This window comes from Symphodus melops (assembly GCF_947650265.1).
Source record: "Symphodus melops genome assembly, chromosome: 17".
NCBI classification, from domain to species: Eukaryota; Metazoa; Chordata; class Actinopteri; order Labriformes; family Labridae; genus Symphodus; species Symphodus melops.
The window spans coordinates 5,392,721-5,417,084 of NC_136707.1; the positions used below are offsets into that span (position 1 = coordinate 5,392,721).

The 24,364-nt window shown below is 41.5% G+C and overlaps 5 protein-coding genes across 6 annotated transcripts; 4 read left to right on the forward strand and 1 right to left on the reverse strand.

Moving 5' to 3' along the window:
• The first annotated feature begins 302 nt into the window (after positions 1-302).
• On the forward strand, positions 303-3,931 carry LOC306837971 (uncharacterized protein). Of its 2 annotated transcripts, none has more exons than XM_079365869.1 (4): positions 303-924; positions 1,350-1,418; positions 1,671-1,963; positions 2,919-3,931. In XM_079365869.1, exons 1-4 carry the CDS (start codon positions 699-701, stop codon positions 3,783-3,785), a joined length of 1,455 nt encoding a protein of 484 aa, XP_079221995.1. In that variant the 5' UTR covers positions 303-698; the 3' UTR covers positions 3,786-3,931. The 2 variants fall into 2 exon arrangements, with proteins under 2 accessions (XP_079221995.1, XP_079221996.1); XM_079365870.1 differs by having other exon boundaries at positions 304-924; positions 1,698-1,963.
• Positions 3,932-5,106: 1,175 nt separating this feature from the next.
• On the forward strand, positions 5,107-9,916 carry LOC306837686 (GTPase IMAP family member 8-like). Its single transcript, XM_079365430.1, has 4 exons — positions 5,107-5,279; positions 5,967-6,915; positions 8,140-8,276; positions 8,693-9,916. Exons 1-4 carry the CDS (start codon positions 5,222-5,224, stop codon positions 9,676-9,678), a joined length of 2,130 nt encoding a protein of 709 aa, XP_079221556.1. The 5' UTR covers positions 5,107-5,221; the 3' UTR covers positions 9,679-9,916.
• Positions 9,917-10,954: 1,038 nt separating this feature from the next.
• On the forward strand, positions 10,955-13,884 carry LOC306838765 (uncharacterized protein; the record flags this gene model as incomplete). The annotated part of the gene is made up of 9 exons (XM_079367113.1): positions 10,955-11,215; positions 11,490-11,678; positions 11,819-11,881; positions 12,045-12,178; positions 12,276-12,329; positions 12,408-12,609; positions 12,743-12,801; positions 13,249-13,294; positions 13,445-13,884. Coding segments are annotated over exons 1-9 (1,188 nt in total). The 5' UTR covers positions 10,955-11,214.
• A 3,150-nt stretch (positions 13,885-17,034) lies between these two features.
• LOC306837643 (uncharacterized protein) lies at positions 17,035-19,963 on the forward strand (the record flags this gene model as incomplete). The annotated part of the gene is made up of 9 exons (XM_079365385.1): positions 17,035-17,247; positions 17,525-17,719; positions 17,852-17,914; positions 18,078-18,211; positions 18,310-18,363; positions 18,442-18,682; positions 18,816-18,874; positions 19,322-19,367; positions 19,518-19,963. Coding segments are annotated over exons 1-9 (1,239 nt in total). The 5' UTR covers positions 17,035-17,246.
• A 1,291-nt stretch (positions 19,964-21,254) lies between these two features.
• Positions 21,255-24,107, reverse strand: ccdc97 (coiled-coil domain containing 97). Its single transcript, XM_079367114.1, has 7 exons — positions 23,662-24,107; positions 23,398-23,574; positions 22,672-22,831; positions 22,332-22,420; positions 21,890-22,070; positions 21,685-21,808; positions 21,255-21,520 (listed from the first exon to the last, which is right to left on the reverse strand). The coding sequence occupies exons 1-7, from the start codon at positions 23,833-23,835 to the stop codon at positions 21,382-21,384; spliced, it is 1,044 nt and encodes a 347-aa protein (XP_079223240.1). The 5' UTR covers positions 23,836-24,107; the 3' UTR covers positions 21,255-21,381.
• Positions 24,108-24,364: the final 257 nt, after the last annotated feature.

Consider the following 24,364-nt stretch of genomic DNA (forward strand, 5'->3'; position numbering starts at 1 on the left):
TGTAGGGAGTGAGGAAGAGAGCTAGCTGCTGGTGCAAGATGCAGAAAGCAGGATGATGCTAGTTTGTAGGCAGTTGCTGTGGTTGGCTATTAAAGCTAACCCTTAATTATTATTTGATTCAGATCAGGCGAGCCTTCTCAGAGCTTTAATTCACAGATAAGTCATTTAGGCCTAAATATGGTGTGATAAAATGTTATTTACACTAGTTAAAACTTAAGTTTTAGTGATCAAAAATGTTGCTGAGCCAGTTCAATGCTGACATTGTTCATTGGTAAATTACTGGCTGAAGGGGGGGGGGGGGGGGTTTACTTGGGGGCTGCTCCTCCACAGCTCCCCCCTCACGGCCGCCTCTGTGAATGCGCGCGGTCAGCTGACGTCAGCGTTGCCAGCAGCAAATCTGTCCTGCAAGCTGCGCAGCCGCCATGCGCATCCGTCGGCTGTTGGGGGGGGGGGGGGGGAACAGCGCAGCCATTTCTCTGCCCCTCATACAAAACACACAGAGGGGAAAAGCTATTCCAACAACACCTTCGACCCGACGTACAGGAGTTATGAGTCCTGCAGCAAACACCGAGGTCGAACTCCGCATCGCCGTTTGAAAACCTCCACCACCCAAACTTTCTCCCCAATCCAACGCCTGCGCAGACAAACACACAATTTCTGCTCGGTTCGGTTCCCGATTAGTCTGTTTTGAGTGAGCTATGGAGGGAAATGGGACAGGAAACAGCAGCGACTTCGCAGCGTTGCATGTGAAGACCGAAGCTGTCGATGAGAACACATCTGCGCTGGTGTTGGGCAGCCAGGAGTCGCCTGCGCCCTGTGGAAGTACCGCATGCAGAGGAGGAGTGGGAGGAGTGGATCAGACTGCAGAGGAGCTGGCTGACACAGAGCTGCATGCAGCCGCCACCAATACTCCTGTTCTGCTGTGTGAGTGCAGACAAGAGCGTTTTAACAGTGTTTTAGTACGAAACTGTATAGTGTGATAATATTTTGTTATTCATTTATCTAGTTGTGTAATGCTATTTGCTCATACTAACAGCGGATCAAACGTTTTTGGTACAAATATTTTATTTATTACTATAAATACCCCATTTTTAGGGACTGTAGATCTACATCTCGGCTCTAACAAATTCCACTGTGCCAAATTGCACCTTTTTGCAAATCAATCAGAACATTGAGTAATGTGTATGTAATGACACATCCTCAAATTTGACATAGCATCTATACTCCTTTTTTATTATCACAAATGTAGTATATCCTTTTAGTCTGACTGTATCTTGTACATTATAGAATTCTTCACAAGCAATATAAATCTTTCTCAATCTGTTGTTGATTTTCGGTCTCACCATCAGACCCCATGAGTACAGACCGATTCTTCACCACAGCAGGGGACGGAAAAACGTACTTGAAGATAGCTCCAGGTAGGCACATCTGAATAAAGAGAAATAATAGATTTATTGTCATAGACTTATAAAAACCGTGGAGGAAAAAAAAGCACATGATCTGTTCGAAAAGCTCAGTATACTTTTTAAGGACTCAGTTAGTGAGATAAAATGGGTTCTTGTAGAGTTTGGCTGATACAATAAACGTCCATCTCCTTGATATTGAAACACATCATTTCTAAATAGTCATTATTACCCACCTTGTGTTTTTAAACCCATGTTGTCTCTCAGCTTCAGCAATGCCTCCTGTTCCTTCAGAAAAGACGCTCCAGACTGGCTCCGACTTCTCGTCCAAAGCGGTTTTGTGTCTGATCGAGGCCGTCGGCCGCCGCTGGGGCCTGTATGAAACCAGGGAACGCTCTCAGCTCTTTCAAAGCGTCCAGGAGGAGATGGCCTCCAAGGGCCATGTGCTCCCTGTGGAAAAGATTCGACGCAAGTGGAACAACCTCATCGTCACGTACAAGAGGGTGAAAGACCGCAGCCATGGGACGGGACATGCTAAGACATCCTGGGAGTTTTTTGATGTAAGTCGGATCGTGGGATACTTTGCACTTTTTACTAACTAGAAGAAGAAAAAAATCCAAATAGTTGGACTGAATTGCACGTAACAGACAGACACCTCTTGTAGTTTAAAAAATATTGTTGGGCGAATTTATAGAGATTGGTGTGCACACCCCGTTTATGAAGGATAGAGTCTTCCAAGCAGACGTCCCATGTTCGAACCCGACCTGCGGCTCTTTACGCATGTCGCCCCCCCTTTTTCTCTCTCTGATCAGATACTTATTCCGATTCAGTCTGAACGTCCTTAAAGTGAGGCCCCGTTTCCACCAAGCAGTTTGTCGCGGTATGGTCTTGTTGTGTTTCCATAAACTAAAGCTGGGAAAGATCCCCAAATTATCGACCCATACAGTCCTACCTTTTGGGACCCTTCTGTCGGGGTGCCAAGCATATCAATCAGACCCTAAAAAGTAGAGCTAAACACTGCAGTGCGTTGATTGGTCGAAAGAATCGTCACTTTCCGTGCGACATTGGCAAACACAACCCTGCCGTTTTTAAATACACAGTCAATTGTTTTTTTTCGGCTGTATTTGTCCTCGAGCCACATGCCAATGACAAAGTAGATGAATTACTGGATGTCTCCCATTGTTGGTTCTGTTTACTGTGTTGCGTTTTTCTCCTTTTGTTGAACTTATTAGCGTGGAAGCTGTTAACGATTAGCTGCTATCATGTGACGCTATTACGTAGCTATCAGCGTCAGGCTCACAATCCATACCAAACTGTACCGATCCATATCGGACCGCTCGGTGGAAACGGTCCAAAGTATTCTCGTCATCATGATTTATTGTAGCAGGTACAGTTGACACTGTCGTTGAATGTGTCCCAGTACAGGAAGCCCAGTCTTTGGCCCGTTAATACTGTGGCGCCTAAAATAACGTGTTTTCTTTCTCTGTCTCTTTGTGTCGCCTTTCTCTTCCCCAGTTGATGGATGCAACGCTCTGTGACACGGTCGGCACTCAAATCCACAACAAGAGACACAAAGGCGGGAACACTGTCTCCACCTTACCTTCTCCTTTAGCAAAGATCGCTGCAAAGCCAAAGGTTCCAGCGCCGGCCACCACCATCCGCCCTAACGGGGACTTTGCTTCGATTGATTGTGTTGACTTAGCAGGTCAGGGAGCCGTCGGCAGTCAGATGATCAGTAGCACTGCTGCTGTTACTTCAATGACCTTAGCCACCATTAGCCCTACACAAGCTCCTGAGCTCAAGCCCATGATCGTCCTCAACAGCGACATCGTCACCACAAGTGCTCACCCAGCTTCCATTGTGCCATCGCCGTCTTTTATCTCTGCACCTTGTTTTACAGAGATGGCTTCTACTTCCCCTTCCCTTGGCTCGACTAGTAACACGGACCTCCACTCATCACCCTACACGGGCCGTAAAACTCATCCTTTCCCGTCGGGTGTCATCCCCTTTCGCCTTAGCAATGCTCCAATCAACAACAGTCAGAATCTCCTCGGCCTCACCTCCTCTTTCCCCCCTAGTGTTTCGTCTTCTCTTTCCACCTTATCTGCAGCACCATTGTCAGGCTCAGACGGACAGTACCAGAAAGGAAACCAGGAGCAATCCGGCACTGCTGCGTTCCAGGAGATCCTGAAGGGACAGGAGGAGCAGGCCTACCTGGATCGGGTGGCTCGGCGCAGAGTGGAAGCCAGAGAGAAGAGACGCGAGAGGAGGGAGGTGCGGATGGCGGAGTCTCTCGGGAGGATAGCGACCGCCCTGGAGCTGCTCTCCTCCAAACAGGACACGGTCATCGCTCTGCTTCAAAGACTGGCTGATCGGAAGTGACTGAGGTCGTAAGGCGAGAGAGAAGGGGCTCCGCTAACTGGAGATCATGACCTTTTTATTCTCTGCCTTGTAGTGCACCAGCTTATCATCTTGAACTCAATGTAAATAATCATGAATAAAATGTATGAACTGTTTACTTCTGTAAACCTCAATGACTGGGCTGTTTTTATGACATACTTTACATGTTAGTGTATTACTTTCCAACACTAAAAAAAAGAAATAAAAAACTTCTCCTTGAACCTTCAATTTATAAGGTTTTTGTGAATTAAATGAACTTGAACTTCTATATTGTAAAAATAAAAATAAAAAATTGATTTTGGTAGACAGATAATTGAAGAAATTGAGGATTTACTATTATCAAGTTCATCACTTTTACTAAAGAGCTGGCCAAATGAGCTCCATATCGTCATAAATAAAAAACATTTTTGAACAAAAAGGACAGAACAATTAGATGATTTGTTGAAGGACTACTACGATAAACTTGTATAAGATTCACTTGGAACTCCATTTTCAAAGACAGCTTTCTTGTCAATTTTGCTGGATGTGCTGGACATACAGAAGAACTGAAAAAATGTTTCTATCTGAGCCATGGTGCAAACTAACAGTAGAAAGATTGATAAAAAAATATATACAAAATATAAAGAATAAAAATACAGATTTACAAAAATGTCAAGATACTGTGCCAACGTGCATTTCGAAAAAAACAGCAGGAGAAATAAATGTGCGTGGACTTATATCAACCGCAAATAAAAAATGTAAGGCAATAACACAGAAATAATATTTGTTTTTGTATTTCAAGAGTCCTTTTGTTTTTCAAAGAGTTTTCTGTGTTGCTGATGAGGAACAGTCTTGGCATTCAAGAATGTCTGCACGGAACGAGGACTGCAGGTTAAAGCCCACCACATTTAATGAAGGTGGGTGCCAAGTCATTTCCCTTGTACTGCCACTAGATGGAGCCTCTGAACAGCTGAAGTTTTCAAACCCCTGGAGTGGTATAAGGAAATGCAATCACATAAAATAGTTTCTATTTACTTGTGGCTTTTATAGTTCAGCAACTAACCAGAGGCTGTCCAAAGCTCAGATTTGTATGTATGGTTGGTTTAACTTCAGTAAAGGAGTTAGAAGTCTTTTGACACATTAATAATAAACACACATTTTAAATACTTTAAATTACATTACTTGGCTGGCCAAATGTGTAGAGAACATTGTCCAAGCTCTTTGAATTGTGATAACTTCAACTGAAACTGTTGTGCAATCTGTTTTGTCCAAATCCCCCACAAAACAGTTGCACTGTTATACTTTCACTTTCGCATCAGACGTCAGCAAGGACAACGGGGAGGGAGCCGATCAGCAGACAGAAACGCTGTCAGTCTAGGCCGCAGACGGTAATGCACTGTGTGTTTAGTCGACTGCTTTGAGACACAACAGCTTGATCTATGTATGCCATGGACTCCGAAAGCCAGCATGCTGCAGACCAAGGGGATCCGAAGAAAGGTAATCATAAAAAATGAACCGTCACTGCCTCAATCTCCGAGTGACTCTCTGATTTTAGATGCTTCACATGAAAAAAGTCGGTCAAAATAAACTCAACCTTAACTTTTTATATGGGGTTTGGTTTACCATCTTGACCGTAAACGATTGCTCTCTCTGTCTCTCCACCCTAACCCCCCCCCAGTTGGTCTGCGTTCACAGTACCATAGAAAGAGTGCAGGCAACATATCGCATATCAGAATTTCTATAAATACATCATTATTGTGGCACAAGTAGGCACGACAGTGAAAAAAGATACAGGCACATTCGGTGCGCATGAAGCTTTTTAAATGCATGATTAAGCAATAGGAATCTACAACACTTTTGATATCTGGGTCAAGAAAGACACTTAAAGTGAGGTGTGCGTGTGTGTGTGTGTGTGTGTGTGGGGGGGGGGGGGGTAATGACAGTAGACAAGTAGAAACTAATGTGTGTATGTCCATAGGGGGACGAGAATAAGGATCGGACTACAAAAAGAAGTTAACAAAAAGTTACTATGTTATAGTTACAGGGGGGAGGAGAGAGAGAGAGAGAGAGAGAGAGAGATAAATAGCACATAGCCTTTGAGAACAATGGTGGTCAAGGCAAGAACATCTATTGTGTGAAAAATATTTGGTTTAGTAAAATGTTTCCAATCTTTTGAATTCACAGAGCCCCTGAGGATCATGCTTCTCGGGAAGAGTGGAGTTGGCAAGAGCTCAAGTGGGAACACTATCCTCGGGAGATTTGAGTTCAAATCAGACATAAGAGTGGTGAGAGTCACTCCACACTGTGAGAAGGGGGACGGGATTGTCACAGAAGTGCCTATGGATGAAGCTGGGACAGTTGGGGATGTTCCTGTCGCTGTCATTGACACACCCGGCTTTTTTGAGCTCGATCGTAAAGAGGAAATCATGCGAGAGATTCTCAAGCGTGTCAAACTCCAGGAGCCAGGGCCACACGCCTTCGTGTTTGTAATCCCTGTCGGACGGATGACCCAGGAGGATCAGGATACCCAGACGCTGATTGAGGCAAAGTTTGGCCCTAGAGTTTGGGACTACACCATTGTGCTGTTCACTCATGGGGATCGCTTGGAAGGGAAAACGATTAACAAGGTTGTTGCTGAGAGCGACAAAAACTTCCGCAACTTCATACGCAAGTGTAGCGGCGGCTTCCACGTCTTCAACAACAAGAACGAAAACGACCAGAAACAGGTGACAACACTCATAGAAAAGATCCAGACCCTGGTGGCCCTGAACGGAGGAGAGTGTTACCATAACGACCTTTATCCTGAAGAAGAGAGGAAGATCCGGAAAAGACAAGAGGCCATCCTAGCCGAGAGAGAGGCTGAGATCAGGCGCAAGGAGACAGAGCTGGAGGAGCATCACAAGGACGAAGAGCTGCAGATGAAGAAGAAGGTGCTGTGGAGGAAAGAAGAGGAGAATTCAAGGCTGGCTGCAGAGAAGGAGACAAAGAGGATGCCCAACAACTGGAGCATTCTAATTGTCACAGCATGTGTGTTAGTAATAGCAATGGCAATAGTTTTATGTTTTGGCCATCCAGAAGAAGTGTCAACCTCAAAAGCAGAAGAATTCCCCCCATTAGACCCTACAGCCTCGTAGTAAACTTAATAGCTAATTTCTCATGACAACTATACAGGGCTGTGTTTTTAAATAATTCATCCTGGGCCTCTGGTCCAGTGGTTCCTAACTTAGGACCCAACACACACTCCCTAATGAGAAATGATTTCTTTAAGGAATGCAGTATGGACCTCAGATGGTACAAAACATGTGACAGGAAAGAGAAGGAAGAAAAGCAACAGGTTCCAAAAAGCACTTCATTGAATCTTTTTCAGGCACACAGTCCCGATCCACTGAAAATTGCTTCGTGACTCACTTTTGGGGTCTTGACCCAACAGTTGAGAGCCACAGCTTAGAGTTAGGAATAACAAGGAGCATGGCTATAGGTGATAGGTGACACTTCTGCCAGACATCAATGTGGTTTGTTTTGCATGGAGTAAAAATCTAGTGTCATTCTCTTTTAAGTGTTGAATTAATGTTTGTAATTTGCATTTACTGTACTGTCTTAGAACACAACCACTGAAATTAGTTTACAAAAAGCATGTTCTCTCAAAACTGTATAAAATAGCATGAAAGAAAATAGAATCTTTAAGAAATATAGAAGAAAGAAAGAAATAGGATTTGATGAGGGATGTGTGTAATGACTGTATGGTTGTAATAAAGAGATATGATGACATAAGGCAGTGTGTTTGCTTTATTATAGTGTAATACATACAAAGTGATCAATCAAAGTAGCCATGTCTATTAATGCAAAGCTATGACCACATTAAGTGGTAGAAGTGCAGTGTCTACTATATCAGATACAGTAGGTTATAGTATTCAGTTTTTCTTAAGCATCTGGGATGAATAACTCTTCTTGCCCGTCTGCTTGAGCTGCAGCAGTGACCGGTCCCTGAACAGAGGATTAGAATAGTCCCTCAATCCAGTCCCAAAACCCTGGGTGTGCAGCCTTGGCTCCAGAATCTGATCATGGTTTTGTTTTTACTTCAGTTTTTTATTTTTCTGGACCTCAGTTATTTTGTACATTTTTATTTAATATTTTACCCCCTCTCCCTTGTCGTTCACGCCTTGTCATTTTTTATTTTTATTTTTTAATGAATTGGTTTTGGAACTTAACTATGCTTTCACAAACTTTGGGTTGATTTCCTATAACAAGTATGAAGCAACTATTTCTTTTTTTTAAATTTCCTCATACTTTTACTTTCACTTTACAGCAGATGGAAGGGGAGGGGACTGATCAGAACAAAACGTCTTACCTAACATGTTTTCTCAAACTCCTTTAAACTCTACTGTAAGAAAGACGTGGAAATTTGTGACTTGGGAAACACAACAGCTGGATCTACGTGTGCCATGAACTCTGACAGCATGACTGGTGTAAAGGAAGAGGAGGACAGTAAAAAAGGTAAGAAAGGAAAGGAAGTGTTGATGCAAGTATTTGAGTCAGTATTTTAGCTACAGCAGATAAAACACAATCATCAACATATATCTATGAGTTAGCAGAAACTAAGCAAGGATCTAAGAGAGGAGGAAACAGACTCGAGTGGAGGGGGGAGGGGCAGACATGCTTTACCACTGATCAGATCACTCATTAGCAGTTGAAGCGTGCTTAGGATTCTCTTGGACACTATAAGGACCAATCAATGGGGCAACTGTAAAGAGAAAGATAATAATGAAACGTTAACCCTTCATTGCCTTTAGACCAATCATCATGTTACAGCTAGCATGTTCTTTTAGCATTTCCTGAAGTGACACTTTTTTACGCATATGAAATCAGAAAAGAATAAAACTTGAATAGTTTCCTGTCTGTTGCTTTCACAGAGCCTTTGAGGATCATGCTTTTTGGGAAAGGCGGCGTTGGCAAGAGCTCAAGTGGGAACACCATCCTCGGGAGACGTGAGTTCAAATCAGACATGAGGGTGGTGAGAGTCACTCCACACTGCGAGAAGGGGGACGGGACTGTCACAGATGTGCCTATGGATGACACCGGGAGAGTTGGGGATGTTCCTGTCGCTGTCATTGACACCCCTGGTCTGTTTGAAAAAGACAGCAAGAGGGAAGAAATTGTGCGGAAGATTCTGAGGTGCGTCAAACTCCAGGAGCCAGGACCTCACGCCTTCGTGCTTGTAATCCCTGTAGGCCGGATGACCCAGGAGGATCAAAACACCCAGGCTATGATCGAAGCAATGTTTGGCCCTAGAGTTTGGGACTACACCATTGTGCTGTTCACTCATGGGGATCGATTGGAAGGGAAAACAATTAACAAGATTGTTGCTGAGAGTGACGACAAATTCCGTGACTTCATACGCAAGTGTAGCGGCGGCTTCCACGTCTTCAACAACAAGAAAGAAGACGACCAGAAACAGGTGATAAAACTGATAGAAAAGATCCAGACCCTGGTGGCCCTGAACGGAGGAGAGTGTTACCATAACGACCTTTATCCTGAAGAAGAGAGGAAGATCAGGAAAAGACAAGAGGCCATCCTAGCCGAGAGAGAGGCTGAGATCAGGCGCAAGGAGACAGAGCTGGAGGAGCATCACAAGGACGAAGAGCTGCAGATGAAGAAGAGGGAGCTGTGGAGGAAAGAAGAGGAAAATTCAAGACTGGCTGCAGAGAAGGAGACCAAAAGGAAGTCCAACATAAGGATCATTTTGAGCTCCATCCTTGTGTTACTTCTGAGTGGTTGGGCTATCAATGCACCAATCATGTGGCCATTGGTTGTATTCGCAATTTGGATTTGGTATGTCTTTAATGACTTACCACGTCATTCAGAAGAAATACCATGGCCTTTCAAGAAAAAAGAATAGTTGTGGGATATCAATGCACTGTTATTAATCATTCATGCTACTCAAGGGTATAACAGATCTTTAACAACTAGAATGCAAGAAATGCAGAAAAAAGCACAGAAAAATGGGTAGCTCTTATTTTCTGACTTTCTTTTCTTTCTATAGAAATCAATGCCTTTAAAATATGTAAATGTGCATGCAAGATGTATGATGCACTTATAAACAGTAGACTAAGTCTAGTCACTACAAAATGAGTTGCATGAACTAGGCTATACTTCAAGATGTTGGTAATGTTTAGTATTGTGACTTCATATGAGAAATAAAGAACTAAATAAGTTCACATAATTGCACAATACAGTTCTTTTAATCTTCTTCCTTTTTGTTGTTGCTGAATTTTGCTGATTTTAGAATTTAAAAACCGAAATTGAAAAATGTTCCAGATGTCTATGATTTAATGCCGAATAGCTTAAATGAAATGTTAACAAGCTGATTGTATAGGCCTACTTTAAATAGGATTTGTAGCACATCTTTCGGCTACGAGAGAGGTTGCTCGTGATCTCTGAAATATGTGATCGTGTTTGCTTTAACTTTCTCTGTAACTTCTGTGGCTCCTCACAGTGCGCTTGTTTCTGGAACGACAGCGCCCTCTGGTGGGAACATCACGAAACAAACTCTCCTGTATGAATGGAGGAAGGAGATGCCGATGTATGGGAGCGGCTAAAATTCAAACTTAAGTTTCGTTTTCTGTAGCAGAGGCAAAGAGGTAAGATCCTGTGAATGTAGCCTACAACAAACACGTTATGTGCTCTATCTTTTGTAGCCTATCAGTAGCCCTATATTAATATGCTATATTAGGCTGTGTGCAAAATTTAACAATGCTTGGTTCAGTTTCCGATGAGTTTATTGTTGACAAGTTTGTTTAGTGTAGACGTCACGCCTGACTGACATTTTCAGAGGTGTGGAAAGACTGTGATTGCTTGACATTGTAGTCATAAATATTATAAAGACAAAGCAATAATCGGAGAGCCAAAGTCTCAAAAGATCAATAAAATAGGTTGAACCTGACATAGAATGACGTGACTTTTAAAACATATAACACTGACAAAGGGGAAGTAAAAGCAGCAAAGGAAGTAGATAGATAGATAGATAGATAGATAGATAGATAGATAGATAGATAGATAGATAGATAGATAGATAGATAGATAGATAGATACTTTATTGATCCCGAGGGAAATTCAAGTAAAAACAGATTGAAAAAATAAATACTAGTGTAAGATTTGAAAGTGAAGTACATTCATATTATCAGTTAATTCATTCATTTAAATGTAAGTTTAAAATGCTGTTACATTTCGTGAGTTTCATTATCCTTGCCTTTGATTGGCTAAGGACGGGTCATGTGATGTGTAAGGGGGAAGTGTTTGGGGTTGTTGGGAGAAGCAGCGTGGGCTGTCTTGTGGAGAGAAGTGAAGTGCTGTGGAAAAGTTGTTGGACTCCATCTCCTTGTTTCTTTTAAGTAGAGTGATCCATCCACCATATATCGGACCCTCACGTTACAATAGTAAAAGTAATAGTAAAATAATAGTAAATAAAGCATTTTTATTTCTGTGTCCCACAGAGAATCAGTGTCAGTGGAGAAATATTGATTTCTTCTTCGAAGAAAAATATTGTTCTTCTCAAGTAAATAAATAATCAAAGCAAATTTCCATGACATGACGCGAGATGGTTTAAAGCCAAAGATTCTAAAGAAATGCTCAATAACTCTTTAGATCAGAATTATCATCAGCATTTCATTATTCATGTTTTGATCTGTTTTTTTTTTTAATGACAACCAGTGAAAATGGGAAAAAGACGTACTTCAGAAGAAGAAAGTGAGGAAGAATTTAGGGGCAGAAGAGTTAGCCATAGGATTACAAAGAAAGTAAAAAAAATAGATTATGATGATGAAGATGACGACGAGGAAGAGGAAGACAACGAGCAACCAGGCCCATCCAACAGCTTCAACCAGAAAGTACACGAAGACAGTGAGTGTTTATTGTCTTGGAAAAAAAAAAAAAAAAAAAAAAAAAAAATCTATTATACCAATATTTGAACTGCAAGACATTAAAACACAATCATAATATTTTTTACTGCAAAAAAACCCTTCAATTTCTTCAAAATCTAGAAGTCTGGTTTGTAATCTGTGGAGATGAAACGGGCTTAATGGATGTGGAAAGATTCCAGAGAGGTAAGCAGAAACTAATTCTTGTGGGGTATTATCCTTAGTTTTAAAGGAACATTTCACATCTTTTCTTATTTCCTAATTTGTTCGATTCATTTTATTTCCATTCTTGTAACTGTTCTCTTTTGTTTTTTTTGACTGGGTCGCCACGCGCCGACACTCTTTTTAGGCGAGCCGTGTATCCAGTGCGATGACCAGTGTTTCCGTCCTCAGCAATTTGAATTCTTCGGTGGGAAAGGCTCGAATAAAAAATGGAAAGAAAGTATTCGCTATAAAAATGAGCCTCTCAGGAAGTGGATGGAGGTACTGTTTGTTTGTTTTTTAAATGGAGACTGCTTTTCTTTTTTAAATCGAGTACCGGACTTTAAAAACTTCTCATACTTTCTTGCTATTATCACAGCGAGGTGTCTTGAGCACAAATGGATTTAAAAGGGGAAGAACTCGGACTAGAAAGGTAAACTTGGTGTCAGAACAAGTAATATGGTGTAAAAGACTTTAAATAAAGCAGCTTCCTCTTTGTTTTTTCTTACAGAAGAAAACCTCGTCATCATCTGACTCTGTGGACACAGAAGAGAGTGAGAACGATGTAGCTGAAGATGAAGATTGGCTTCCTGCCAGTGAAGAACTGGGGCAGGAGGGAGAGGAGGAGAGGGCGGGGGCTGAAAATGAAGATGGAGACTCAGAAGGGGACGAGAGAGAAAAGCTGACGAGAGTAGCGAATGGAGATGTGGAAGGTAAGAATGTGCCTGCTGTTGCTGCTGAGGACAATAAATAGGTATAATTATACAAATGTTATCACTGAACTCGTTTTCAGCACATTAAGAAACCAAACGTTTTCAAGAGTATTTATTTCTGTCTTCTTTAAAGGGGAAAGGAGGGTAGCAATTCAGAAGAAACTAAAAGTTGTCCTTGAAAAACTTCCACAGGTAAGAAGATTTAGGAATTTACCAATACACGTTAAAACAGCAATACAAATATGTGGTAACAGCTACATATTAGCTTCTTTTCAAAAATGACATCTTTACTTTACTTGTCCCTCTCAACCAATAGTAATTTGCTACACTACTCGTTACATTACTTTTTGTAAAACGCAACACGTTTTGTTTGTTGAACTTCTAATTGTCGGAGATTAAAAGGCAGTCTTGGTTGTTTAGCAAACGTTGTGGGGTTTATTTCCACGAGCTTGACGTTGCGATGTCGCTGGAAGTGCTTAAGGAGGTTTGAGGTCATGGTTTTTTTGCAGTAGAAAGAGCAGCTGATCATTTTCTCTTCAGAAAACAGAGGCCACCTCTCAGAGTAACTGTTTGAAACACTGTCATTTTTTTACATTTCAACATTTCTCGACTGATTCTGTGGATGTGCTCTGGTCTTAGATGAACAGCACTTCCAAGTCCGACTGCATGGAGCGCACAGTAGAAGGTTTGTAAATGAAACCGCAATGACTTAATCACGTTATTAGATTGTGAAAAGTGTGATTCAATCCACTATTTTACTTCAGAGGTACACCAGTGAGTTCTGCGTTGTGATGTGTAACCTACGTGTTTACTAACCTTGGTTTTATTTGTGAAGACCGTCGTGGCGATCTACTGTCTGGAGACAGCCAAGAGGAGAGAGAGCGCTTCCCCTCGCCGCCTGATGATCCCTCAGACACAGCAGCACCTCACAATGAACCTTTGCAGTTGTCCGTTGAGGCCGTCATCGTCATCGACGAAGGGACTGAGGACACGACACAGAGTTCTGAAGGAGGAGAAGACGCACAGAGAGAGCACGGACCTGAAGCAGCAACTTCTCAAACTCCATCTGCAGCAGACAACAAACCTGAAATCCTCAATGAAACCAACGTGGGAGGGTCCGTCCCCGACCATCCGTCGACCAGCTGTCACCTGGATACCATGGACCTCGAGCAATTGAAGAAGGAGAAAATAAAAATGCAACTGAAAGTCTTGAAGTTGCAGGAGGAATACTACTCTCTGAAAATAAAAGAACATAAAAGGGGACACAAACATTGAAGTGTTCTGCATGTTTCTCGTGCCCGTGGGGAAACCACGTTATGAAGAGATTTGTAGGTGAAAATAAGAAGTTTAAAGTGAATATGCACACAAGGATAGATTTCCACAATCAACAAAGTGTTTGAGCTCTCTGTGCTTTAAACTTATTAAAGAGAATTTTATACTTTTTACAGGCTTCTTTGTACATTGATGTGACTGAAAAATTTGCAATATACTGGATTGTTATGAATTATCTCCTTGATTCACTGGCTCTGTATTTAAAAATAGTTCTTGAGATTAATGCTAATCTGCTCCTCAATAGTTGGTTACTTTAATGATAATCACCCTAATCACTCCTGGTTTCACCTTATTGTTTTGGACACTTAATGCTAATCACTGCTCCTTTATGTTGCTGAGCACTTTAATGGCCCAGTCTGCACCACTGCATTGACTGTTTAATGAATGTACTCACACCTCTGGCACTACCTCAAACACCACTGTACATGCACATGTAACTAGTTTCTAGAAGGTCAGCACTTTGCTTCTAAGGCTCTTTAACTGTTTACAGGTCTCTTTTAATCAGCACACGTTTTTCTCTCCTTCACAGGTTATGTACATTATGCTATATAAGTTTAAGTCTAATGCTAATGCTAACTGCACAGGTTTAACCTGTAATTATGTTTACTCTTAGTCACATAGGGGCTGCTAAATCTTGTTTGGGGGATTATTGTATACAGGGGGGGGGGACAGCGGGTGTGTCTTGTAACTAATGTCTTGTGTCCTGCCTGTCTGTATACTGCTACTGGATGCCTTGAATTTCCCTCGGGATCAAAAAAGTATCTATCTATCTATCTATCTATCTATCTATCTATCTATCTATCTATCTATCTATCTATCTATCTATCTATCTATCTATCTATCTATCAATCAATCGACAAATGTTTTTATCTCATCTTTCAGTCTTGTGAGGATCTCGGTGTACCCAGTAGACAAAGTGGTACTTCCTTCAGCTTTGCTGACGATCCTGTCCTGTACGTGAAAATCCAGGATTGGAAGTTAATTGTTCTTTCAGAAAGGGGCTTGTTTTCTTCTGATCACAGTAATGACGTGAAACAATAGCCAATGAGTAGCAGGGATGTGAAGATTAATCGTGAGGCAGTCAAAAATGGATTTAAAAGTGTCAGGGTTCACATGGGTGCTTTGAAAAATGAATCGCAGCAATCTGGTGTCAGCAGCTGTAAAGCAGAGGCGGCTGGTTGGAACAAGCAGGTGTTGCAAAACTAAACAACACTAACAACACTGGTTTGTTCCTTAATAACGCTGCCAAACAGGAAGTGATGATTCTTCTGATCCAGCAACAGACTGAAGAGTTTAACAACCATACTTTAGAACAGGATCGTTACTCTTGGCAACCCAGCAGAAGGGTTAAAAAAAAAAAAAAAAAAGGTAGGATGGTTATTTTGGAACCGTCAATAAATGCCAATAAAATGGTGGTGATGGTAACAGTGTGTGTCCTCTTGGTTAAATTGACCCAGGTGATAAAACTCATAGAAAAGATCCAGACCCTGGTGGCCCTGAACGGAGGAGAGTGTTACCATAACGACCTTTATCCTGAAGAAGAGAGGAAGATCAGGAAAAGACAAGAGGCCATCCTAGCCGAGAGAGAGGCTGAGATCAGGCGCAAGGAGACAGAGCTGGAGGAGCATCACAAGGACGAAGAGCTGCAGATGAAGAAGAGGGAGCTGTGGAGGAAAGAAGAGGACAATTCAAGACTGGCTGCAGAGAAGGAGACCAAAAGGAAGTCCAACATAAGGATCATTTTGAGCTCCATCCTTGTGTTACTTCTGAGTGGTTGGGCTATCAAAGCACCAATCATGTGGCCATTAGCTGTATTCGCAATTTGGATTTGGTATGTCTTTAATGACTTACCACGTCATTCAGAAGAAATACCATGGCCTTTCAAGAAAAAAGAATAGTTGTGGGATATCAATGCACTGTTATTAATCATTCATGCTACTCAAGGGTATAACAGATCTTTAACAACTAGAATGCAAGAAATGCAGAAAAAAGCACAGAAAAATGGGTAGCTCTTATTTTCTGACTTTCTTTTCTTTCTATAGAAATCAATGCCTTTAAAATATGTAAATGTACATGCACGATATATGATGTATGATGCACTTATAAACAGTAGACTAAGTCTAGTCACTACAACATGAGTTGCATGAACAATCAGTAGGCTATACTTCAAGATGTTGGTAATGTTTAGTATTGTGACTTCATATGACAAATAAATAACTAAATAAGTTCACATAATTGCACAATACAGTTCTTTTAATTGTCTTTTTTGTTGTTGCTGAATTTTGCTGATTTTAGAATTTAAAAACCGAAATTGAAAAATGTTCCAGATGTCTATGATTTAATGCCGAATAGCTTAAATGAAATGTTAACAAGCTGATTGTATAGGCCTACTTTAAATAGGATTTGTTGCACGTGATCTCTGAAATATGTGATCGTGTTTGCTTTAACTTTCTCTGTAACTTCTGTGGCTCCTCACAGTGCGCTTGTTTCTGGAACGACAGCGCCCTCTGGTGGGAACATCACGAAACAAACTCTCCTGTATGAATGGATGAAGGAGATGCCGATGTATGGGAGCGGCTAAAGTTCAAACTTAAGTTTCGTTTTCTGTAGCAGAGGCAAAGAGGTAAGATCCTGTGAATGTAGCCTACAACAAACACGTTGTGTGCTCCATCTCTTGTAGCCTATCAGTAGCCCTATATTAATATGCTATATTAGGCTGTGTGCAAAATTTAAAAATGCTTGGTTCAGTTTCAGATGAGTTTATTGTTGACAAGTTTGTTTAGTGTAGACGTCATGCCTGACTGACATTTTCAGAGGTGTGGAAAGACTGTGATTGCTTGACATTGTATTCATAAATATAACAAAGACAAAGCAATAGTCGGAGAGCCAAAGCCTCAAAAGCTCAATAAAATAGGTTGAACCTGACATGGAATGACTTTTAAAACATGTAACACTGACAAAGGGGAAGTAAAAGCAGCAAAGGAAGTAAACACAGATTGAAAAAAATAAATAATAGTGTAAGATTTGAAAGTGAAGTACATTCATATATTTCAGTTAATTCATTCATTTAAATTTAAGTTTAAAAGGCTGTTACATTTCGTGAGTTTCATTATCCTTGCCTTTGATTGGCTAAGGACGGGTCATGTGATGTGTAAGGGGGAAGTGTTTGGGGTTGTTGGGAGAAGCAGCGTGGGCTGTCTTGTGGAGAGAAGTGAAGTGCTGTGGAAAAGTTGTTGGACTCCATCTCCTTGTTTCTTTTAAGTAGAGTGATCCATCCACCATATATCGGACCCTCACGTTACAATAGTAAAAGTAATAGTAAAATAATAGTAAATAAAGCATTTTTATTTCTGTGTCCCACAGAGAATCAGTGTCAGTGGAGAAATATTGATTTCTTCTTCGAAGAAAAATATTGTTCTTCTCAAGTAAATAAATAATCAAAGCAAATTGGCATGATATGACGCTAGATGGTTTAAAGCCAAAGATTCTAAAGAAATGCTCAATAACTCTTTAGATCAGAATTATCATCAGTATTTCATTATTCATGTTTTGATCTGTTTTTTTTTTTTTTAATGACAACCAGTGAAAATGGGAAAAAGACGTATTTCAGAAGAAGAAGAAGAAGAAAGTGAGGAAGAATTTAGGGGCAGAAGAGTTAGCCATAGGATTAGAAATAAAGTAACAAAAATAGATGATGATGATGATGAAGATGACGACGAGGAAGACAACGAGCAACCAGGCCCATCCAACAGCTTCAACCAGAAAGTACACGAAGACAGTGAGTGTTTATTGTCTTGAAAAAAAAAACAAAAAAAAAATCTATCTTACCAATATTTGAACTGCAAGACATTAAAACACAGTCATAATATTTTTTACTGCAAAAAAACCCTTCAATTTCTTCAAAATCTAGAAGTCTGGTTTGTAATCTGTGGAGATGAAACGGGCTTAATGGATGTGGAAAAATTCCAGAGAGGTAAGCAGAAACTAATTCTTGTGGGGTATTATCCTTAGTTTTAAAGGAACATTTGAAATCTTTTCTTATTTCCTAATTTGTTCGCTTCATTTTATTTCCATTCTTGTAACTGTTCTCTTTTGTTTTTTTTGACTGGGTCGCCACGCGCCGACACTCTTTTTAGGCGAGCCGTGTATCCAGTGCGATGACCAGTGTTTCCTTCCTCAGAAATTTGAAATCTTCTGTGGGAAAGGCTCGAATAAAAAATGGAAAGAAAGTATTCGCTATGAAAATGAGCCTCTGAGGAAGTGGATGGAGGTACTGTTTGTTTGTTTTTTTAAATGGAGACTGCTTTTCTTTTTTAAATCGAGTACCAGACTTTAAAAACTTCTCATACTTTCTTGCTTTTATCACAGCGAGGTGTCTTGAGCACAATTGGATTTAAAAGGGGAAGAACTAGGACTAGAAAGGTAAACTTGGTGTCAGAACAAGTAATATGGTGTAAAAGACTTTAAGTAAAGCAGCTTCCTCTTTGTTTCTTCTTACAGAAGAAAACCTCGTCATCATCTGACTCATCAGACAGCTCCTCTGAGACTTCGTTATTGTCTGACCCTGAGGACACAGAAGAGAGTGAGAACGATGTAGCTGAAGATGAAGATTGGCTTCCTACCAGTGAAGAGCTGGGGCAGGAGGGAGAGGAGGAGAGGGCGGGGGCTGAAAATGAAGATGGAGACTCAGAAGGGGACGAGAGAGAAAAGCTGACGAGAGTAGCAAATGGAGATGTGGAAGGTAAGAATGTGCCTGCTGTTGCTGCTGAGGACAATAAATAGGTATAATTATACAAATGTTATCACTGAACTCGTTTTCAGCACATTAAGAAACCAAACGTTTTCAAGAGTATTTATTTCTGTCTTCTTTAAAGGGGAAAGGAGGGTAGCAATTCAGAAGAAACTAAAAGTTGTCCTTGAAAAACTTCCACAGGTAAGAAGATTTAGGAATTTACCAATACACGTTAAAACAGCAATACAAATATGTGGTAACAGCTACATATTAGCTTCTTTTCAAAAATGACATCTTTACTTTACTTGTCCCTCTCGACCAATAGTAATTTGCTACACTACTCGTTACATTACTTTTTGTAAAACGCAACACGTTTTGTTTGTTGAACTTCTAATTGTCGGAGATTAAAAGGCAGTCTTGGTTGTTTAGCAAACGTTGTGGGGTTTATTTCCACGAGCTTGACGTTGCGATGTCGCTGGAAGTGCTTAAGGAGGTTTGAGGTCGTGTTTTTTTTGCAGTAGAAAGAGCAGCTGATCATTTTCTCTTCAGAAAACAGAGGCCACCTCTCAGAGTAACTGTTTGAAACACTGTCACTTTTTTACATTTCAACATTTCTCGACTGATTCTGTGGATGTGCTCTGGTTTTAGATGAACAGCACTTCCAAGTCCGACTGCATGGAGCGCACAGTAGAAGGTTTGTAAATGAAACCGCAATGACTTAATCACGTTATTAGATTGTGAAAAGTGTGATTCAATCCACTATTTTACTTCAGAGGTACACCAGTGAGTTCTGCGTTGTGATGTGTAACCTACGTGTTTACTAACCTTGGTTTTATTTGTGAAGACCGTCGTGGCGATCTACTGTCTGGAGACAGCCAAGAGGAGAGAGAGCGCTTCCCCTCGCTGCCTGATGATCCCTCAGACACAGCAGCACCTCACAATGAACCTTTGCAGTTACCCGTTGAGGCCGTCATTGTCATCGACGAAGGGACTGAGGACACGACACAGAGTTCTGAAGGAGGAGTAGACGCACAGAGAGAGCACGGACCTGAAGCAGCAACTTCTCAAACTCCATCTGCAGCAGACAACAAACCTGAAATCCTCAATGAAACCAACGTGGGAGGGTCCGTCCCCGACCATCCGTCGACCAGCTGTCACCTGGATACCATGGACCTCGAGCAATTGAAGAAGGAGAAAATAAAAATGCAACTGAAAGTCTTGAAGTTGCAGGAGGAATACTACTCTCTGAAAATAAAAGAACATAAAAGGTTAATAGTTCATAGTCAATAGTTGGTTACTTTAATGATAATCACCCTAAGCACTCCTGGTTTCACCTTATTGTTTTGGAGACTTAATGCTAATCACTGCTCCTTTATGTTGCTGAGCACTTTAATGGCCCAGTCTGCACCACTGCATTGACTGTTTAATGAATGTACTCACACCTCTGGCACTACCTCAAACACCACTGTACATGCACATGTAACTAGTTTCTAGAAGGTCAGCACTTTGCTTCTAAGGCTCTTTAACTGTTTACAGGTCTCTTTTAATCAGCACACGTTTTTCTCTCCTTCACAGGTTATGTACATTATGCTATATAAGTTTAAGTCTAATGCTAATGCTAACTGCACAGGTTTAACCTGTAATTATGTTTACTCTTAGTCACATAGGGGCTGCTAAATCTCGTTTGGGGGATTATTGTATACAGGGGGGGGGGGGGGGGGGTGTGTATTGTAACTAATGTCTTGTGTCCTGCCTGTCTGTATACTGCTACTGGATGCCTTGAATTTCCCTCGGGATCAAAAAAGTATCTATCTATCTATCGACAAATGTTTTTATCTCATCTTTCAGTCTTGTGAGGATCTCGGTGTACCCAGTAGACAAAGTGGTACTTCCTTCAGCTTTGCTGACGATCCTGTCCTGTACGTGAAAATCCAGGATTGGAAGTTAATTGTTCTTTCAGAAAGGGGCTTGTTTTCTTCTGATCACAGTAATGACGTGAAACAATAGCCAATGAGTGGCAGGGATGTGAAGATTAATCGTGAGGCAGTCAAAAATGGATTCAAAGGTGTCAGGGTTCACGTGGGTGCTTTGAAAAATGAATCGCAGCAATCTGGTGTCAGCAGCTGTAAAGCAGAGGCGGCTGGTTGGAACAAGCAGGTGTTGCAAAACTAAACAACACAAACAACACTGGTTTGTTCCTTATTAACGCTGCCAAACAGGAAGTGATGATTCTTCTGATCCAGCAACAGACTGAAGAGTTTAACAACCATACTTTAGAACAGGATCGTTACTCTTGGCAACCCAGCAGAAGGGTAAAAAAAAAAAGAAAAGGTAGGATGGTTATTTTGGAACCGTCAATAAATGCCAATAAAATGGTGGTGATGTTAACAATGTGTGTCCGCGTTTAAATTCAAAACTCCAATGAGAAAACACCCAATGGCAGTAATTACTAACACAGAAAACTCTTTAGAAATCATCAATCATCGGCTGATCATCTAGTTTGCTTTGGTTTGTTTGAGGCTTTTAATGGAGCATTTTTGAAAAAATAAAAATAAAAAAGGAGGAAGAGGCTGATCCAAACTTCAAAAGAACCTACAAACATTTATTTCTGACAGTTTGAACTGATTTGTAACCTTTAAACATTGAACACCGGGTCCGAATTTGTACATTATATTTACAGTTCCATCAAAGCACAGATGTCACTTCCGCTATTCTGCCATGTCTTCTTCCTCTGCATTGTTTTCCACCTCATCTTCCTCCGATTCATCGTCTTCGTCAAAGTATTTCTCCTCCGCGTCTCTGCTGACGATGTCCAAGTTGTCATAGTCCGGGTTCTCATCCACCTCACTGTTAATGGACATACACTTTTAAAGCAACAGTTTGTCTTTTAATTTGGTGGATAGAAAGTATGCTAAGTCAGCTGATTTTTTTTCATCTATCAAATTGCCCTTTTGGGGTAAATAAATGTTTTAGCAGAATCTGAATGTGCATCAAGTTCTGCTACAGCTGACCTGTAGTTGAAATCCTTGTCTTTGCCATCCAGGAAGTGCTGGTGCATCTGACTGATGAACTCCTCCCTGAGCAGAGCCTTCTCCTCGGGGCTCGGCTCCCGTCCTTCCTGCTGGGGGCGACACTCTGCACAGAGCCGGAGACACGTGATGACCGACAGCACACAGACGAAGGAGTGAAGACAAAGACGTATTTATCCAAACTTACCTTCGCCTTCATCCTCCTCCTCTTCTTGCGCTCCATCCTCTCTGTCCTGCTCCTCCTGCAGACGGTTCTGGATGAGGCGCTCTTGGTACGAGTCGAGGAGTAGGTGGGCGAGCCCTCCAGCGCCCCCTGCTGGAGCCCCCGGTGCATTACCCTGCATGGCCTCCTGGGAGCGCTCCAGCACCTAAAACACCAGTCACAACAAGTGATAGAAGGATAACACTTGAAGTAGAAAATAATACAAATCTGTTTAAGTAAGGGTGTCATGACTCTTCTAAGTCAGGATGCCATTTGACTGTGTTTTTTTCCGTGTGTGAAAAACAGTGAACTTCGGATTATAATGATCAACGTTGAACACCGATTCTTTTTTTGTCAAATTCTGAATCAATATCAGAAAACCTCGACTTTCCACGATGACAGCTCTGCCATCATATCACACACTTACCTCTTCATCAGTCAGGTACTGGCCGATGTATTGCTCATAGAGCAGCGGCTCCCTCATCCGCATCTGTTCCTCACTGAAATACTGACCCTCTAAAGAGGACGAGGGAGAGAGAGAGAGAGAGAGAGAGAGAGGGAGGTGAGGTTCAAGGTCGAAAACAGTCGAGCTTTTCAGTTCTCTAAGTTCTCGCAGACTGCTGATTATTGGTGCAAGCAGTCAGGTATTTTCAGTATTTTTAACACCAGAATAAAATACAAACAAGAAAAACAAAGCCTCAAAGTGTATTGTACTTAAGAAGTTATAACTTGTGAGAATTGTGCGTAGTTGGCACAATAAGCCGTACCTCTTTGGAGGGCTCTAAGGGCCGCATAGCGCTTGTTTCTGACCCGGGTCCTGTTGGTACATGCTGCAGCTCGTCTCTGGATCACTTTGCTGTAGTGCTGAACCCGGGCGTCTGAGCAGACGTGGGCAAACGCGCACAGGTCTTGGGGCTTTAGGTAGGCCTTAAAAATTAGGAAAAGTAGAAGAGAACTATACTTGATTGGGGTAGATGCAGGCATGGTGGCAAAATTACTTAATTAACCCTTTGTTTGTGGTCTGCATAGGTCTTACCACACAGAGAAAAAAGCTCGGTTTCAAATTTTCTCAGTTTGTGACGTCACAATTTGATTTCTGAAAAAAAAAAAAACTACTTCCCCACCCCTGGTACGTCCACCTCCAGCCTAGAGAAAAAAAACTTTTGCACAGGTCTGCCAGTTTTATTGTTTCTACGGAGGAGTGATGTCTACTGGGAAAACTCAGGGAGGGTCATTACATTTAAAGAGACACACACACCAAAACGGAGCGTTCTGACAGAGCTGGTTTCTACAGGGTCACAAACCTCCTCTGGTGCCTGATTCGTATTATATTTGGACCAAAGCACAGCAGAGATGTTTCATTCAGAGCACAGGGGACTGTTTGAAAAGGTGAAAAAAGGGGGATAATGTGTTCTCTTTAACGGTCCTACATAAAGGCCCCATTGCATCTTACGACCACAACAAATACCCACACACACAATATTTCCACATACATGGTATCTCTCCAGGAACACCAGAGGTCTGCTCTTGTACTGCTGCAGTAGCTCGTCTCTGCGCTCCTGCAGGCTGAGTTCAGCGTCTCCTCTCTGCTGGCTCTTCACAGGACCTGCACTGTTGGCTATGGCATTTAGCATTTCATCTATAGAGACTGTCTCTGCATGGCTCACAATCTGCTTGGCAACAATAACAAAAAAAAAAACAGTTAAAAATCAAGAGAGATGTTTTTTGTGATGGTGTAGAAACAGAAGGGGTCTCACCTGGCTGTCTTCAGATGGCTGCAGCGTGTCTATTGACCGGTAACGTTGCTGTAGTACTTCCGGTAATATACTGTTTTCTTGGTGCTCACAAGAAGTCAAAGAAGAAGAAGAAGAAGAAGGAGAACTCGGTTGTTCTCTAAGGGCAGGAACAGGAGGGTCGATTTCACCCCACATTGTGAACACTAGTTTCCAGCGGCTCTTAACTGAGAATACAGATAAATAAAAGTAAAGTATGCTAACAAACGATAATGACCGTTTTTCTTAACCTTAACGTTGCTGTACTCAGTCTCAGTCAGCACTGTCTCTGTCCAATAAAAGTATCCATTATTATCGGCTAGTTCGTTACTTGTGTTTGGTATTTTGTTTTTGCCGACATGTTGGTTGGTCCGTCGCAAATATCGCTCCCCTTTGTGCGACCAAACAAAGGTTCCCACCATTTGAGTGCACGCAGTTGCTGTCGACATGTCGCCATCTAGTGGTGGATTTTCAACATAGAGACGTGGAAATTATCTCTTGAATTACCCACGCAGAAGAGGATGTAATCTGCAAACATACTTGCACATATGCTCCAAGTTAAATAAATTGTGTATTTATTTTGACTTGGACGAATGAGTGTTGATACTATGATTAAATTCCACATACTGACAACTATATAAAAAGGTTCACAAAAAGAGGAAGAAGTGGAAATCTTCCTATCACTTCC

What these genes read in the sequence shown, in the direction of transcription:
- LOC306837971 (XM_079365869.1), top strand. Translation starts at nt 699, where the DNA reads ATGGAGGGAAATGGGACAGGAAACAGCAGCGACTTCGCAGCGTTGCAT. An exon ending in CAATACTCCTGTTCTGCTGT is followed by an intron (nt 925 to 1,349) that starts GTGAGTGCAGAC and finishes TCTCACCATCAG; the next exon opens with ACCCCATGAGTACAGACCGA. An exon ending in CATCCTGGGAGTTTTTTGAT is followed by an intron (nt 1,964 to 2,918) that starts GTAAGTCGGATC and finishes TCTCTTCCCCAG; the next exon opens with TTGATGGATGCAACGCTCTG.
- LOC306837686 (XM_079365430.1), top strand. Translation starts at nt 5,222, where the DNA reads ATGTATGCCATGGACTCCGAAAGCCAGCATGCTGCAGACCAAGGGGAT. An exon ending in CCAAGGGGATCCGAAGAAAG is followed by an intron (nt 5,280 to 5,966) that starts GTAATCATAAAA and finishes TTGAATTCACAG; the next exon opens with AGCCCCTGAGGATCATGCTT. An exon ending in TTAGACCCTACAGCCTCGTA is followed by an intron (nt 6,916 to 8,139) that starts GTAAACTTAATA and finishes TACCTAACATGT; the next exon opens with TTTCTCAAACTCCTTTAAAC.
- ccdc97 (XM_079367114.1), bottom strand. Translation starts at nt 23,835, where the DNA reads ATGTGGGGTGAAATCGACCCTCCTGTTCCTGCCCTTAGAGAACAACCG. An exon ending in AGCCATCTGAAGACAGCCAG is followed by an intron (nt 23,575 to 23,661) that starts GTGAGACCCCTT and finishes GTTGCCAAGCAG; the next exon opens with ATTGTGAGCCATGCAGAGAC. An exon ending in TGTTCCTGGAGAGATACCAT is followed by an intron (nt 22,832 to 23,397) that starts GTATGTGGAAAT and finishes CTAATTTTTAAG; the next exon opens with GCCTACCTAAAGCCCCAAGA.